Genomic DNA, 18,812 nt, shown 5'->3' with positions numbered 1-18,812 from the left:
GAAAAAGAGGGTCATGGATTCAGAGAGTTAGGTGGCTCTGTGGATAGAGCATTAGACTTAGAATCAGGAAGATTTGGGTTCAAATGCTTCCTAGCTGTGTTATCCTGGGCAAATCACCCAACTTTTCTTAGCCTCAGTTTCCTCATCTGTAAAAATGGGGGTGATAATTACACTGACTTCATGGGGATGTTATGAAGATTGAATGAGAGAAGCATTTTGCAAACAAACTACACACACACACACACACACACACACACATGCTATTATCTTATTATTAATAATTATTATCTTCAGGTCCCAGGGTGGTCATTTTTGTGGATGTTTGGCATTTGATTCCTTCTTCCTTCTCTTCCTTCAAAATCATTAATCCAACTGCTCAGTCTGTGAAAGGCAACTATGAGATACTGTGATTCTCTGGCCAAAACACAGCTTCAGTCTTGCCTCCAGACAGACATTCCTTGCCTTCCCTCCTCTACCTCTGTCTCCTGACATAGATTGTAAGACTGGCCATATTATAAGGACATTAAATCCAGGTATGCCTGGTTAGAAGGTATAGATATCATAAAACCTTTTCGGGATGGTGAGCAAAAGTTAGGAAGTCTCTGGAGAAAAGCAGCAGGGTTCCCATGATCCAGATGCTCGGGAGATCATGGATCCCACTCTGAGAGTCTTTATACAGGATGAAGAAATTACAATAAATTTTTTTTTATGCTAGTGAGGTAATTAGCAGCACAAAAGCCCAGGCCTTGAAAAAAAAAGTGCCTTACTTCAAGCAAACCCAAGATACTAAAATCTAGAGTCATAAAAATGGATCAATTAAGATCAAAAGCTCTAGAAGAGAAAGGGGCCCTAAATACCATCTAGGTCAGGGACTCTTACCCTTTTTTGTGTCCTGGACACCTTTGGCAATTTGGTAAAGCCTAGGGACCCCTCTCAGAATAGGATTTCCAAATGTATAGAATAGAACACATAAGATTACAAAGGAATACCAATGAGATTGACAAGTTATCAAAAATTTTTTTAGAAAAGTTTACAGACCCCAGATTAAGAGCCCCTGATCTAGTCCAGCTTTTTTCATTTTATAGATGAAGAAATTATACCTCAAGGAAGGGTTGAAACTTGGAAGCCTAGAATCAGATATTTAGAGCTGGAAAGGACCAAGGTCAACTCTGTCCCCTCATTTTGATAATAACCATAGCTCTCATTTATATAGCACTTCAAGGTTTGCAAAGTGCTTTACATGTTATCTCATTAGATTCTCACAGCAACTCTAGGAAGCGGGTACCATTATCACCCTCATTTTATAGATGAGGAAAGTGAGGCTGAGACTACAGATGAGGAAACAGAAGCCAGATGAAGTGATTTTCCCAAGGTTACATGTATTATAAGCAGCAGAGCTAAAATTCAAACCTATGTCCAGTCCTGAAGTCCAGGGCTCCTTTCACTACATTCTGTTGCAATTAGGGGAACAGAACTTCATTTTACAAAATGATGTACCATAGGGTTAGTATAACTAGCTGGCTCTCCTGATGCAATCATTTGTATTCAGCAAGCATTTAGAGGCCACCTACTCTTCGTAGGGCATTTAAACTATGATCCAATTCATGAAAACCCTACTTATATGGTCCATGAAGAGAAGTAACACTTGGCTGCTCACTACAATGCCCCCTAGTGGTTTCCTGGCTTATAACAAGCCAGTGACTATGGAAAAGGTAATTGAGGGAACTCAGAATCCCTTAGCTTATTTATCTATGACCACTCTCCATGCGTAGTCAAAATTTCCCAAGAGGCCTCTCTTTCAAGGAGAGCTTCATAGATTATTCTGTGTCACAAAACAATAGATTTAGAGCTGGAAGGGACCCTAGAGGTCACCTAGTCCAACCACCTCATCATACAGATTAGGAAACTGAGGTTGAGTTTCTGTAGGTCGTACAAATAGGAAGGGGCAGAGTCAGGATTTGAAACTAGCGTCCCACCAAATCCAGTGCTCTCTCTACTAATACAGGGTCCCCAGAACTAGTATGTGTAATAAAAATGGTCACAGCTTTCATCTCCTTAGCGTTTTGTGGTTTACCGTTTGAGTACAGGTATTATTCACATTTTAAAGATGAGGAACCTAAGGTGCAGAGCCCATGGTCTCATAGCTAATAAGCATTGGGATCAAGTCTCTTGGTTCAGAGGTCAGCACTCTCATTAGGTACCACTTAGTTTGGGGACAGCAGAGTCCTTCTGAGTCAGCGTAAGGGGCAACAAAACGTTCTTTTTCCATGTCTCTAAGGATTCCAGAAGCACAGACAATTTAAAAGAAAGAAATTTAGAATAACACCACAAAAAATAACAATTTGTATTTCCCTGGTACTTTAAGGTTTACAGAGCACTTTCCTCACACAGGATGACAGAAGTAGAAGGGATTTTAAGAGACCATCAGGTCCCCTCATTTCACAGATAGGGAAACTGAGGCCCACAGAAGGGAAGTAACTTATCCAAGATCACAAAGTAAGTTAGTTGTAGAGCTGGTCTTGAACCCAAATAAACCTCTTGCCTTCCATGACTCATTCTACAACATTATGCTGCCAAAGAGGACTTTCTATGCATTATGTAACAATGAGAAAATCATGTTAACAATAGTTTTAATTAATTATAATAGTTAACACTAATAATTATTATTACAAACAATAATTTAAAATTCACGTAAGGCTCAGGAAAGTTACAAAGAGCATCACAGTGACAAATGTGGTCCTGTGTAATATAATACAAATTCATTTCTCCCCAGCCCCAACACTAACTCAAAACTGATGTAGCCATAGTCTAATTCCCATCCAGTGTACCCCTTTAAAAGCAGGCAGTCCCTCTCCATGCCATACCTGGCATAGTGCAAGCATGGGGTAGCACCAGAGACTGTACCCAATGTGGGGGGCAGGATTTAAAGAGCTTCAGCCGGGGGCTGACATCAAAGGGCATTCACACACTCCATGGAGCCCAGCCCAGGCCCCAAAGACTGGGAGTGTCAACTGCATCAGCCCACGAACAAGGAAAAGCCCCCAGAATTGTAACTGGAATATGTACAAGACATTCCATAGAGCTTATTATGTTTACTGTCAAGTCCAAGCAGTCACCAGCTGATGTTCAATACACACAGTTGTGTCTGGCCCTGGTGTGATTGCTAAAAACCACGTTCATTATCAAATCTCGAAGAGTTAACAGATGGAACAAGTTGATTCGCTGGTTGGGAGAAGCAGGCCAGAGCCCATGTTGTATGAGATGCCACAGGAAGGTCTTGGTAGCTTCCACGAACACTTAGTTCCGGAACCACGAATGGTGTGGCCTCTCTCCAGGGATCAGTTTGGAAACAACTTAATTTAATGCGTAGTTAAACTGGTTGGCAAACTTCTCATGCTTCTTCTGGTCCATACGATTCATAGCCTTTATCACTCGTTTCATCGCTCCTCTGCAAAAAAAATTTAAAAAATTTAAAAAAAAGGAAGTCACCCAGAAGAGTCAGTCAGAACACATTGAACAGGCATAGGAGATAGGAGACAGATGGAGGGGGTAAGAATCATAAAATCATAGACTGAGAGTTGGGATGGCCAAGAGGCCATCCAATCCAATTTCTTCATTCTACAGACGTAGAGGCATAGAGAGGTTAAATGACTGGCCCAGTCAAATGACTAGTGTCTGAGGCAGGATTTAAACCCAGGGTTTCCTGACACTAAAGCTAGCACCCTATGCATTCTATCCTACTGCCTCTCAAATGTCCACATAAAGGCCATCCCCTCCCTAAGAGTTATCTGTGAGAGGCCACGCAATTTCCCTGTGAGGCTGCCATCACTGCCTCAGGATCTGAACTATCCTAGGGGAATGGCCTTCATACTCAGCAGTATAGGCATCTCCTCCATGCAAAGAGAAGGAGGAGAAGGAGGAGGAGGAGGCAGGGGACAAAACTTTTTCCTCTGAGGTTCACTTTAATTTCTGGGAAGGATCATGAATCATCCAGAGCCCAGCCTGGTAAAGGTGGTCACACTTCGTGAAGCTACTTTGGCTCCAAAACACAGTGAGCCTCTCAAGTAAGGAGGGCAATAACCAGAGTCAGGGCTCTGTGGCCACACCCACGGATGCCTGGCACGGGCAAGCCCATGGGAAAACGATCCCAGCCTAAACAAGGGTCTGCCCTGGAGAGGGCAACCGACCTGTGGGCTGCTTGTTCTGAAGCTTGTTTCAAGACTTGACAGTGATACCTCACAGTCTGAGCAGAGAGTAGCAGATGCCTGGAATACTAAGTGCTGGAAGGGTCTTCCCTAAGAGGCCAGCCATTCTGAGCCCTGCCTCTGACAAAGGCTTAGGTCCTACAGTACATCAGTGGCAGGGCCATTGCTTGGACCCAGGCATCCCGATTCCTAGTCTGCCACTCTCTCCACTAAACTATGATGCCTGTGTCATGAAAGAATGCTTAAGAAGGTTTGCAGAAAAACTGAGAGAGGGACAGGCCTTTAACCATCTGGTCTAATGTTGCACTAATAAGGCAGAACAAATTTGTCAGGTTAACAAAATTAGCTCTTGTGATATGCAAATAGTTTTCCTTTAGCAAGGCTTTATGACCAGGAATAAACAAGTTCACATTTTATTTATTCCACTCCAGTACCACACTGTTCTTGGTGCATGGCTCCACCTTCCCTAGGCGGGTACCAGCCCAACAGGTGGCATTGTACACTCACAACAGCCCTGAGGTTGGCAGGACAGATATTGTCTGTTTATCTGGAAAAGGAAGTTTAGGTCATAAAGCAGGAGCAAAAGTAACAGGTATGATGTTCAAGTTCTGCCTGGGTATTGAGGAAATGGTCCAGAACTCGAGGAAGGCAGATGTTCTGTGGAGGACCTAGACAAGAAGCACCCAGCCCAGGCATGACCCTCCTCCTTCCGCTCTTCCTCCTCCTTGCCTGCCACCTTGCTTCCTGGAGAAGCCTCCACCCCAATGCCTTGCTCTCCTGCCAGGTCACTCCCTCCATGAGAGCACCCTTCACCTCACTCACATTCTCTCATCTTCTGCCTTGATCCCCTGGAAAGGCTTTCAAACTCTGCTCTGACAACTCCCACCCAACAGCTTCTGCTTCCAACCCTCTGCTGTCCTCCCCCATCAGAACGTGAGCTTCTTGAGGGCGGAGACTGTCTTCTTGGCTTCATTTGAATCCCAAGTGCTTAGCATATTGCCTGACACATTGTAAATGCTTAGTAACTGCTCTATTGGCCTCTCCATCTATAAGAAATGGTGGGTGAATGGTTATGGCGGGCAACAAATAACCACAATGATGAGACTGTGAATCCCTGGAGGAACAAAGTACTCTCATCACCATCTGAACCCAGGTCTTTTGCCTCCAAGTCGAAGGCCCTTTGCACTATGCCAGGCTCTTCATCAATAAACTGGTAAATATTCTGAAATAAACTCCTTGAAAAGGGAGAACCCGCAGCTGCAGCTTGTCTGTGATTTGTGTATCTGAATCTGGTCGGGGAGGAGAAAAGTGAATCCTTAGAGCTGCCAGGGGAGCTGGTGCTCTGGCAGACTCGGGGCTTGGCTCAGCATGCTTCAGGTGGAGGACGTCACTTACTTGTCAAACACCTTTTTCCCAATCCTTGCTCGGGACGTATTGACTTGCTGCTTCAGGTCGGTCAGGTTTGGGTACTTCCTTTTCTTTCCTTTGCTTTTCCCCTCTGTTCCTTTTTTACTGTATCTGGCAGAGCCAAGGTCCACTCCAGTAGCCGCTTCAACTTCCTTCATAAACTCCACATCTTGCCACTCTGTTAAAAGGAAATAAGTGTTTTAGAAAAATACTCTGTATTCACTTTTCTTCTATATTCCAAAGGCCTCCAAAAAGTCTCATTGTGGCACAGGTGATCCTGGTTTCACTAAGGCCATTCAGCAGGGCACAATTTCTGACAGGATCTACCAAGCTGAAGGGCCTTCAAGTATGGACCTACTTTGGTCAAGTGCAGGACTGCACCTGCTGTGTGAGTCATCACCAGGACGATGGCCATTATTAGATAATTAATTATTCAGCCTTTAGCAACTCAGGAAAGAAAAAAAATTACAAAACAGACATTAGGTGTACCCTCCTCCACTCCTACAGGGACAGAGGCAAAGAAAAGTTGGTAGAGGGGCAGCTAGGTGGTACAGTGGATAGAGCACCAGCCCTGAAGTCAGGAGGACCTCAGTTCAAATCTGGCCTCAGACCAAACACTTGACACTTACTAGCTGTGTGAACCTGGGCAAGTCATTTAACCCCAATTGCCTAAAAAAAAAAAAAGAAAGAAAAGTGGGCATAGAGTACCAAAAATCACACAGGTGTTAGACTATCTATAAAGTCATTGAATCATTGGTACTCTAAATGTGAGATTTACTACCTAGCACATAGAAGGTGCTTAATAACAGATTTGTTTGTTGACTGATCCTTGTCCAATGACCATCTAGTCTATAATCACACTGCAGGAACTGAACAATGTCAGTGATTCCATTCTTGCCATATATGAAATCAGAAGACACAATAGCTAACTGGAAGGACAGCTTGAAGAGCTAACAAAAGAGCTGACAGGATTGGTTCCATAATACGCCCAAGGGCAACAAGAAATGTCATTTTGTGAGACATCATAATCTCATCTTGAATAAAGATAATTACAACTTTTATGCTAACATCTGTTGCAAAGGACAAAGAAAGAAAAAAATTCAACAAAGAATTCAACAAGATCTTCCAAATGTATAACTACACACACATACACACACACACACACACACACACACACACATATTTGTTGACTTCAATGCAAATGTTGACTTCAATGAAAGGCACAGGGGAAGAAGGCAAAAAATTTGCTGGAAAATATGATTCAGGATTAAAAAACAAAAGAGATTAAGAGGCTTATAGACTACTCAGAAGCCTCACACCTATATATCATGAATACTGTATATAATAAAAATTTTGAAAGGTACTAGACATGGTAAGAACAAAATGAAATTGATTATACCTTAACAGACAGAAAATTACCTGTTAGTAACAAAAGAATCATTTATAAGCAATGGGCTATGTGTAGTTTGAAACTGTTTTATTATAACAAAAGTCAAGATCAACTCCAAATTAGAAGAAAAAGATAAGCAGATACAATGGGCAACTACAACAGCTTCACCCTGCCATATTCCAATAAGCTGTTGATTTTGAAAAAACAGGAAATAGATAAAATAAGATACTGACAGAGACTATCACAACTGGAAGTTTAACCAATGCAAAGCAATTAAAATAATGATGAGGCTAAAAGAGACCAGAACTTGCCTCATCTACTATATACTCGACCTCCTTGTCAACTGGAAAGACATAGTAACCAATGGCCATATTAGTTTATCATACAAAACATTACAGAGGAAGACAGTGGAAGATTATAAGCAATATCATTTCTTAAAACAGCAAAGTGCAGTGAGGGGAAAATGAGTCTTTAAAAGCTTGATATGAGTCTGAAAGAGGTCAGGTTATCTCAAGAACACTTATAGGTAACTCTTGAAAGAGGATAACAAATAAGTGGAAAATGGAACAGATCTCAGTTTTTCGATAACAAATTATTTTCATCAGTAAAGACAGTGGAACCACATCAGTCTCTGAGGAGCTATATGAGAAAGAAAAAGCACACCTAAGAACACAATGATGGGAAAAGTGGCCAGAACAAACTTCATACATTGAGAAGAAATCCACACTAGAATTGATGGAGTTGACACAAATTTGAAAGCATTGAGAAATAATTTATTCAGGATATCTGAAAGAGCAGAAGATACTAAATGAATGAAAAAAAGCATGAATGTTATTGTCAAATAACAAGATAATCAAGATGATGTTAATTATTCATATGCCTACTTTCTCATCTCTAAAACTTTTATGAGAATGATCTACACATGTATTGAAGATATCTGATGAAAATAAAAGCAAGGAACAGGAATATATTACAAATATACTTCTACTTAAGACTACATCTTTAGAGTAATCACACAATTGACTAAAAGCTATAGAAACTGTAAGATCCTACTATTTGTTGACTGTAAAAAAAAAAGGATTTGACAGAGTAGGAAAAAAAATGAAGCCTTAAAGGCTCTTTTCTACCATCTTGTTTCTCATTCATATGTCAGGGTATTACAAGATTCCCATTCAAAAGTCCTTTGACTATCAATGTCAAGGCAGGGCAGGGTAATATGTGCTTCCTACAGACATCTGCCAATGCTGTCTTGCATACAGTCTAAATGCAAGAAGGATTCCCTATAGACAGTAAGGTCTTCCAGATGCTCTTTTCTGTAGATGACATTGGCATGACTGCTGCAAGCCCCAGAATACGGCATCATTTCCTCAATAAGAACCATGATCACCCAGAAGAGATAAGTCCAATATGCCACATAGGGGAAAAAAAATGAATGTAGAATGCCTACGTCCAGACAAGCAGCTTTGAGTTCATCTGTCAGTACATATATCCTGGAAAGGTATGCCAGATAGACAATCAACTAGACCTAGAATGAATCGAATAGGGAAAATGGAAGGGGCTGCATTTCATTGGGGAAGTTATACAGTGCTTTCAATAATCCCGAGCTGCTGCTCCCTGAAACAAAAGCACATTATCCGAACACTAGGAATCTTCCCAGTCATGCTGTAGGAGTCATGAAAGGCCACAATCTCCAAAAAGCAAAATGGAGAACTAATGGGAGAACACAGACATGAATCACACAGGATGAGAAGCTATGAATAGACTGTAGTCCATTCTGTGGGAGAGCAGTAGCCATGTGGATGACATCATGGATCCAATTAAGTGCATGTAGTAATGAGCTCACAAGTGAGGAAGGTCAGTGACAAGTTGTCATGGTCCGTTGGGCTTCAGATGAGGCAAGGAAAGATTTAATTGTTCACAGAATCACAGAGTTGGAAGGGATCTGAAAGGTGACCTAGCCCAACAAATTCCTGAATCCCTTCTTCAATAACCTCAACAAGTAGTTACTCAACCTTTTTTAGAAGAACTCCAATAAAGAAGAAATGCATCACATCTTCAGGCAGCCCAGTCCACTTTGGGATAGCTCTAATTATTCAAATGTTTTCCTTATCTTAAATCTGAATCTGCCTTTCTGCAGCTTCTACCCACTGATCCCAGTTTTGTCTGGAAGCAGAGCAAACTTTTCAACATGGTAACCCCTCAAATATTGCTATCCTGTCTTCTGCCCTCACAAATATTCTCTAGTTCCCTTAACCAATCCTCAAGGCTAGACTGTCATTCCTGGACACCCTCTGATGCTTTCCAGCTTATAGACATCCCTCCAAAATTATGTCCCCCAGAATGAAATATGATACTCTGAATATGCTTTGACCAGGGTAAAGGACAGTGGGGTTATCACCTTCTTAGTGCTGGACACTGTGTCCCTCTTAATGCAGCCTAAGGCAGCATTAGTGGGGTTTTGACTGCCATATCGTACTGTCAACTCATGTAGAGTTTTCAGTCCATTAAAATTCCCATATCTTTTTCAGATGAACTATTGTCTAGCCAAATCTTTCCCCATTTGGACTTGTTAAGTCGATTCTGTAAACTGAATTTAAGATTTTACATTATTCCTATTCAGTTTAATTGTATGAAATTTGATCTATATTCTAGCCTGCTGAAATTTTTTTAATCCCCACTCTTATCATTCAACTTATAAACTCTCCCTCTCAGCTTTGTTTCATTTACAAATAATTTGATAAGTGTGCCATTTATGTCTTTAACCAAGTCATATTCCACAAACATATAATAAATACTTACTATGAATCATGCCAAAGATGAATGAAAAGATAAAAACAAGTATATATAGTTTGTTACCCAAAATGATTTTAAAGATAAAAGCAGGTATATACCCCAAAATGACTTGAATATGAGAAATGGCAGAAAAGACATTATTGATCTCTCTACAAGTATTTATTAAGTGCCTACCTACTATGTGCCAGGAATGGTGCTAAGCACTGTAGATACAGAGAAAAAAAAAATTAAACCATCTCTAATCTTAAAGAATTTACAATCAATTAGAAGAGGCGACATGTATTTAGGTAACTGTTCACAAAATATGTGCAAATAAATGCAAGATAATTTTGTTGGGAGTGGGAAGATCAGGTGGTTGTTATTGTTGTTTGTCCTTCATTCTCAAAGAGCACCATGGCATTAGGAAGGCAATGCCAAGACTTGCAAGTGAATTGGATTTAAGTGAGGGAGGGCAATGCAAAGCCACCAGCTTCACTTTCTCCTCCACAGCCATCTGAGTCCAGTGACCAGATATAGATCAGGACATTAGGAAAGATGGCCACAGATGGGAAGATCAGGAAAGACCTTATATGGGAGGTAGCTTTTGAGCTGAGCTTTAAAAGAGACTAAGGATACTCCAAGGGAGAGATGAGAGGGTGTGCACTCCAGGCCCAGGGCGCAGTCTCTGCCAAGACATTGAGATGTCTGGATCATGGACGTGGATGACCAGGAAGGGAAGTGGACTGGTCATATATTGACAGTGAGAGGTAACTGATAGAGTGCCACATCTGTAGCCTTAAGATAGTAAAAGAATCAGGGGAAGGTATTTGGATTAGGCAGAAAACGTATGCAAAATCACAGACAAGAATCAGACAGGATAAGAGAGCATACATAGAGAGACTATATATTATATTGGTGAAATTGAGTGGATCCATACCAATGAAATCCCCAAATCTTTTTAAGTATTTAAATATTTTTGCAGTTGTTTTGGGCTGGGAATGCAAAGATGAAAAATAATTCAGGCCTTGCCTCAAAGAGCTTACAATCTAGTAGGAGAATAATTACGACACAGATGAGAATAAAGCACAACTAAGGGAAGGCTTTATTGAGGGAATGGAAGCTGAGTTGCCTCTTTATTTGACTGAAGTGATTGGCCGTTGCAGTAAAAATAGTCAATTGATATGGTCACTCCTAGACACTGAGCTTCAGAATGGTGAGATATTCCAGTGCCTACACCAGGCTAAGCAGAACCAGGTCAAAAGAGGGTTGGCTGAAGGAAGTCTCAGGACTTATGTTCACAGTAAAGATAACCTTTTTCCCCCCTTTAACCTAAAGATAGCTAACTTCTACCAGGCAAGGCTCTGTAGAGAAAGAGGATGCATAGTGGACACAATCAATACATATTTGAAAAGCAGGATTTTCATTCCCTTAAACAACATCCTACCTACCCAATCAATTTAAATATACATTTGTTCTAAGCTACAAACATATGGCCCCCTGAGATCCACATGCCACAGAGGAAAGAAGAAGAGATTATAACTACCAGAGGCAGGAGAAGAAATCTCTCCCGGTTGTCCCATACAATCTATAAGAGCAAAACAAATCTCAAATCACGCCACATCCATCCTGTCCAATGCTAAACAACTCCAAGAAAAGCCCCATAAGTCTGGGCACAGTTTGAAATGCACCAGGAGATAAATATTATCAACTTATTAGCTCCTGATGTAAAACATTAGCTTTCAATAACTTTCCAGCCCTCTGAGTGTAGGGTAGGTGCTTAATAAATGTTTGTTAAATTGAATGGAAGTAAAAATGAATGCATGCTGAGAACAGCCCTGGCCTTTCTCCAGGCACTGTCATTGGACTAGCATTAAAACCATAAGTGCACGTGGCTAAATGTGTAAAATTAAGAGTCAGATTTAAACACAGAGATAGAAGGAGAAAGAAAATGAAGCTGTGAAGCAAAAGTTAAGGAAAAGAAACACCCTGGGGAATACAACACATACATTTGACAGATAAGAAGACTTTGCCAAGTTTATTTTTCTGAAGTGAAGGAATACGGGGGAGCACAATTCAGATACAGGAACGATTAATCCAAGATTAAGGAAAACTGTCTAAACAGTTTATCTCCCAGTAATAAGAAGGCGTCACAGTTTAAGAACCCAGTGAATGGAGCAATTGTTTAAACACAACGAAAAAATGCCCGCATCCAGTAGAGACGAAATGAGCATTGGAGTAAAATGAAGGAGCAATTTAAAAGCCTTTGAAAAAAATCAATAGACTGGCAGGGAAGAGCAGCCTTTTTGAGCATTGATGGGCCCCTAAAGCTCTTCATACATTGTTACTGAGTTTAGCAGCCGGGAAAAGAAAATTACAGTTTGCAAGGGTAGGCGGGAATCAATACTGTAGTTAGTAAAGAGATGCTATTTCACATCTGACTGGCCAGAGGCCTGCCTTCCTCGCTTGTCCTGATACCTGTTTGTTAACAAGTCACTAAGGGCTGAAAAACCAGATACTCTTCAGGGTTGACACAAAAAATAGGCACTTAATTTGCTGCCCCGTGCGCACTATTGGGGAAGGATGAACGCAGCAGATTAGCGGGGTCAGCGTAATCCCTCACAGGGCATTGTTTCAGGCCTGGGGTTTCACAGACCATTGTCTGGGCACTTAGTTAAAATCTCATATTTTAGACCAAGAATCCCCATACACATAGAGCAGTCACTAATTATGACAAATAAAAAGCAGAGAGTGGCACTGTTGCTCAAAAAACCTGGGCCGGGTACTCCCATGAACTCTATTATTCTCCCAGTGTATTCATTATTGCTTTTCCTCAACATTATATCACCTGAGGTTGAAGATGTAATTTCTCTTTCAAAGGAGCCCAGAGCAAAGGAAGCAGTGCTGAGATCATGTTCCAAATGTGTAATTTTTCCTTTGGAAAAATTCTTCCAATAAAATAAATATTAAACTCTTATTACACACTAAGATAGACAAATAGGGGAAATACTATACTATGAACTCAGAAGCATTAACACTGAACTGAAGAAGACAAGGGAAGGGAATAAGTATTTTTGTATCACCTACTGGGTATCAGTCACTGTTTTAAACTCTTTATATGAATATTATCTCATTTTATCCTCATGATATCTTGTAAGGCAGGTGCTATGAATATCCCCATTTTACAGTTGAGGAAACTGAGGCACACAGAGGTTAAAGACCAGTGAATGGTGACTTGACATCCATAATTACACAAGGTGATGGTAAGAAAAGAGCATAGTTGGAGTCCTAAGCCTGGGGTTCAAATTTTGGCTCTATTCCTTAACTGCCTGTGGGATCTCAGGCAGGTCCAGGGATCTGCTTGGGCCTCAGTCTCCTCATCTACAGTGAGGGAACTGAGCCAGATGATCTCAAAGGTCTCTTCTATCTCTGAATCCCATTAATCTGTGGCATTTGTTGGTATTACCTAGAGCATAAAGCTGAGGACCTGGACTCCCACAGAACGCTTAATAAGTATACTCTTAGGATTTAGTGATCAAAGTATCCTTAGACTTTGTCTAGTACAAACCCTTCATTTTCCAGATGAGGAAACTGAGGTCCAGGAAAGGGAAGGGACTTATTCAAGGTCCCATTGGCTATAAAGAGCAAAGCTGGGAGTCACACCTAGGCCCTCTGACTCTCAATCTCAGCTGGTAGAGTATGTATAATTCATCTTCCTGAATTCAAATCTGGCCTCAGACACTTAAACTAGCTGTGTGACTCCAGGCAAGTCACTTCACCTTGTTTGCCTCGGTTTCCTCATCTGTAAAATGAGCTAGAGAAGGAAACGGCAAACCACTGCAGGATCCTTGTCAAGAAAATCCCAGATGGGGTCATGAAGAGTGGGCCACGACTGAAATGACTCAACAACAACACACTGTTTCCCTTTAATGGTCTCTGATGCTGACGAGGGGAAGGGATGGTATTTCACAAGTGTCCAACAGCAGGAAGGATTCTGTCACATGATGAGGCTGTACTGAAAAAGCAACTCATGCACTGAAGTCTGTGCATTTAAATAGGGTAGGAGCCCAATGTTCTGGTTTCCAAGTACCTAATGAATGCAAGTGCATTTTATCATACCCAGTAACAAATCAACTTAACTGCATTTTGTCTCTTTAAAAAAACTTAATTTTTTTCAATTAACAAAAATATATTTTCTCTCCCTTCTACTTACTACTTTTCCCTTAGGGAAAAAAAAAAGAAATACAACAAAACCCTTGTAACATATATTTAGCTATATTTTCAAAAGAAACTGAGTTAACACTCACCAATTTAACGTGATTTAAGCTCAATATTTACTGGCTAGACTTCTGTTGAGTTTTGTTTCCTCTTTCTGGTGGTTCCTCTTATTGGTTCTAATTTTTACTTACAACATCACTAATGTGAAAATATGTTTAATAGGAATGTATATGTATAGCCTATATCAGATTGTGCACCATCTTGGGGAGGGTGGTGGGCAGGGAAGGGGAGAAAAATTTTAAACTCAACAGCATATGGAAGTGATTGTTGATAAATCAAAATAAATTAATAAAAAAAATTTACTGGCTAGAAAATAGTCTTCAGAAGGCGAGAGAGTTAAAGGCTGACTTGCCTTTGATGACCCTATTCAGGGAAGTCCAGTTTAATGACCCTGTGTTTGGACTAAAGTGATCCCTGGATCCCTTCCAGCTCTAATACTCTGTTCTTTGTCCTAATAACCCTCCCAGCTCCGTGCTTTGTGATTCGAAGTTGAAATATATTCTTTAGGTTTTTGAAAACTCTTAATTTTATTAGCTCTAAACACTTGCTAAGAAGCCAAATGCAAGAAGTCTCTCCCCTAACTGCACATTCTTACCTGCATAGTCTCCGCAAGCAGCCATGGGGCTATCTCCCCTTTGAGCCAGACGAAGGATTTAGAACTTCAGTTGCTGGGAATTAGTCAACATTTCACAATGGCTCATTATTGTTATTGTTCATCCTCTGAAAACCTGTCTCCAGGATGGTTAATGGCTAAACCAATCACCGGTTTAACAATCACTTCAGAATGGGTGGAACTCTATTTGACACAGGCGGGCTAAGAGATAATGTGTCTCACTGGGAAGAAATGAGGTTAGTTTCTAAGTAAGTACTATGGCTAAGTCAATTAACTTCTCTTGCCTCAACTGCTTCATCCAAAAAAAACCCCCAAATTTAATCCTTTAAGGATCTGTGAATCCCCACTGGTGGGCTTCTCTCCACCAATGCAGATCATAACTTCTCTAGGAGACAGATGGTCTTCATGAATTCATGAAGTGGCTGAAAAATGCATCACCCTGTGACCAACCATCTGGTGACAAGTAACACTCCCTACACTTAGCTCAGCTGGTCCTTAGACAACAGTCCATCACTGGGGCTGTGCTCAATGCCTGTCTTGCTTGACAGGAGGTATTAGAAGCTGACTGTACTGAAATAGCCTTCGAGAATGTCCATAACACAATTAGGTGTCACAGGAGGGGTTCTGAAGGAGAATGGGAGAAAGAAATGGAGGAAGAGAAAGAGAGAGGAAGAGAAGAAGGGAGGGAGGGAGGAAGGGCGAGAGAAAGAGAGAGAGAGAGTGTGTGTGTAGAACATGAATATGCACGGGCAAGTGAGAGTGACCCAGTCTTCAAGGAAAAATGAGACTGTTTCCCGGAAGTGAAGGATATACTCATGTTTTTATTCAACTGCACTATGAAAATGGAACCAGAATGGAAAGGTTCACATGTTTAATAATTAAATCAATCTAGGAAGCAGGAGACCTTCCACAATATGTTTCTTCCTTACATAGAAATATCATGTAATCAATCCTAATACTTCCCATGAAAGCACATCCCAGTCTGTCTCAAACTGATGGCGTGCCTGAGTTCCAAAAGCTTCTTTCTAAGTCAGTGGTTTGGAACTCAGGGCCCATTTTTCCATTGCTAGAAAGGGGCACATAATCACAGAACCTAATAGGCTACCTAGTCCAACCCATGTCTGATGAAGTGTTTATAATAAAGAACCACAGAACCAAAGAGGATTCCCTGAGGCATCAAGTACAACCCATTCCTGAACAACAATCTCTTGTACAAGATGACTGACAAGTGTCATCCAATCTCTATCTGAACACCCCACCCCCCATATATATATATATATATATATATATATATATATATATATATATATATATATATATATATATATATATATGTATATATATGTATATCTTTGGGACAACCACAGTGCTAGAAAATTTTTCCTTGCATCAAGCCAAAAATCTTCCTGTCTACAACTTCTGCCCTCTGCCCTACTTCTGTCCTCTGGAACTAGCCCAGCCAAAAAACCATTCACTGAAGTCTTCCTCCAATGGCTCACTGTGGCATGGAAATTACTATGGGCTCTCAAAGACTGGGCCAGAAAAACACAAGCTTTGTCAAGTGCCACCCAAGCTGGAAAGCCTCCGAGTACAAGCTGATAATGGACCATGCATCCACCATCCAGGAGGAGCCCAGATACACGGGAAGAAGTTCACCCTTACAGAGTTGACTACCAAACGATGTTTTTGGTCCACAGCAACTTAGGAAACCATCTGCTAAAGCCTGCTAGGGTTGGAATTAGAGAAAACTGAGGGAGGATTCATACCTACAGAATCACTGAAGTAGGTAACTAGCACTAAAATAGAACTACAAGAATCAGTTGGGTTATGTGGCAGTGGTAGGGCAGAAAGCAAGGTCCTCATAGGAGGGAGGAGGGAGGAGGGAGGAGAGCACAGAGCTCTAGGCAAAATTCTGAAATGGGTGAAGGTTATCTTTGGAATCCTCCTGTATAATTCCACATATACCAGCACTTCTCAGTGCCCCCTCCTTTCCAACCACAATCAAACCTTAGTGGAGCTATCAGTTAAGTTGTTAGGAAAAAAAGGAAAGTTTACTGAGCTAATTTACACTAAGGTGTGAATGACTGATGGTCACTTAATATTTCCAAAGTCACCTGAATTTTTAAATGAGGCCATGTGGTTAACTCAGATCTCCAATTAGTAGAATTTCAAACAGGTTATCTGGCAGCAATGGAGAGATCAAGTCTACCTGGGAATTTTCTCAGTATTAGCTACTCTAAGTTGTTCCTGCTTTCCCCAATTTCTTCCCTTTCTCTACTTCTGAAACCACAAGACTTATGGTAAGAGCACCAGGTGCCAGAGGAGGAGGAGGGAAGGGAGGAAGGGCCACTGTCAGGATGATAATGACTGAGGGGAGGACAGGGTTTGCCACTTATATGGGAGTCGGTTGTTCCCTCTTTATCAGGTTTTAATGGAAATGTGTCCACTCCCTCCTTGAAGCTCATTTCACTTTCTTCCACCTGAGACCCACCTGGGTGCTGTGCTTGCTTCTCAAATTTCTTCTTTTCCTCTCTGGCTTTGTCTTCTGGGTTGATAGGATTTCCACACTCATCTCGGGGAATGATTTTCCCATGGAATGGGCACTAGTAAGAAAAAATAAGAAGGGTTTGGATCAAGGAGGAAAAAGGCCATGACTGTAGCAGCCTCCCGTCCATGCTGGAAGGCCAAGAGCACTTAGGGAGAGGAAGTATGGTATAGTGGAAGGTGAGTCAGACCTGAAGTTAGGACTCCTGGGTTTGAATTCTGGCTCAGACACTTATTAGCTAGGTGACCACTTGGGCAAGGCACTTACCCATTCTGGGACTCAGTTTTCTCATCTGTAAAATAGGAGTAAACAAATACATCTGATAGACTGAAGAATTCTGACCAATGGAATGAGCATCCATGATTACACAGGACTGATGATGATCTAAGCTACTCACCTCCTACCAGAGAGGGGATGGGTTAAAGATGCAGAATGAGACATACATTTCTGGACACAAATGACGTGGGGATTTGGTTTACTTCACTCAGAATATTTGTCACAGAGTTTTTCTCTTCTTTTTTTCTTTCAAATTGGGGAGAGAGGGTGGGAGGCAGAGAAAATAAATGTCTTTTCATTGGCTGTCCCCCATACCTAGCATGCTTCCCCTCTTCAATTCTGCCTCCTGGCTTCTCTGGTTTTCCTCAGGACTCAGCTCAAATCTCATCTTCAACAAGATGGCTTTTCCACTCTCCAGTATATATTAGACACGTACATAATTGTTTGCATGTTATCTCCCCCATTAGAATGTAAGCTCCTTAAGGGCAAAGACCAAGTCTGTACCTTTCTTTGTATTCCCAGGGCTTAGCACAGGGCCTGGCACATAGTAGCAACTTAATATATGCTTATGGATGATGATGATGATTCGTTAATTAAAAATAAAACAAAATTATAGATTAAAAAATAAAATAAGGTAATAATTTCACTGGCACTACCTATCTTCTGGAATGTTCTGAGGAAAATGCTTTGTAAACCTTAAAAGTGCTACAGAAATGTGATTTGTGACTCACTGCTTCCATGTTAATAGGTAAGAAATTCCCACTCCTGCAATCAAGAAGTTCAAATTCTATAAAGACTGTTAAGAGTTCCAAGGAAGCCAAGAGATCTACTAGTGCAACCCTCTCATTTTACAGTTGAATAACTAAGGCCCAGAGAGACCCAAGGTCACAGGATCATAGATCTCCCCAAAAAAGTGAAAGCCAGAGAAATAATGTGACTTGCTTGAGTCACAATTAAACTCTGCTCCTCTGACTCCCAATGCAGCCTTCTCTCCACTCTTCCATGTGACCTGAAGTGCCAGACAAGCTAGAAAAGGGACAGATCAACTTTGGGCAGGAGACCCAGATCTTCTGGCTGCAAGCTCAGTGTTCTTTCCTTCATACCATGTTACAAAATTATTTCTGATCTAGGACCTCTGGAAAGAAATGACTAATTTGGCATAGAAATTCAAATCTCAGAATTTGAGATTACAAGGCTAAAAATTCACGTGCTACCAAAACTTCTTCATACTTTCCCTAGAAAGGAAAGGAGGAAGGAAGGAAGAAAAAGAAAGAGAAAGAAAGAAAATATAGAAAGAAAAGAAAGAAAGAGAAAGAAAGAGAGAGAAAG

At 41.0% G+C, this 18,812-nt stretch overlaps 1 protein-coding gene across 2 annotated transcripts in view; it reads right to left on the bottom strand.

The window, feature by feature from the left end:
• Positions 1-2,334: 2,334 nt before the first annotated feature.
• Positions 2,335-18,812, bottom strand: part of UVSSA (UV stimulated scaffold protein A) — a 105,202-nt gene continuing 88,724 nt past the window's right edge. For both annotated transcript variants that reach the window (XM_027836649.1, XM_027836648.1), the window contains 3 exons: positions 17,154-17,265; positions 5,601-5,790; positions 2,335-3,448 (listed from right to left, as the gene is read on the bottom strand). In XM_027836649.1, coding sequence (XP_027692450.1) covers positions 3,355-3,448; positions 5,601-5,790; positions 17,154-17,265 — 396 coding nt within the window. In that variant the 3' untranslated portion in view covers positions 2,335-3,354. The remainder of the gene's footprint in view (positions 3,449-5,600; positions 5,791-17,153; positions 17,266-18,812) is intronic.

This window comes from Vombatus ursinus, unplaced genomic scaffold (assembly GCF_900497805.2).
Source record: "Vombatus ursinus unplaced genomic scaffold, bare-nosed wombat genome assembly UNPS02014818.1, whole genome shotgun sequence".
Classification (NCBI taxonomy): Eukaryota; Metazoa; Chordata; class Mammalia; order Diprotodontia; family Vombatidae; genus Vombatus; species Vombatus ursinus.
Note: the sequence above shows the minus strand (reverse complement) of the source record. Positions and strands in the feature narration are given on the sequence as shown.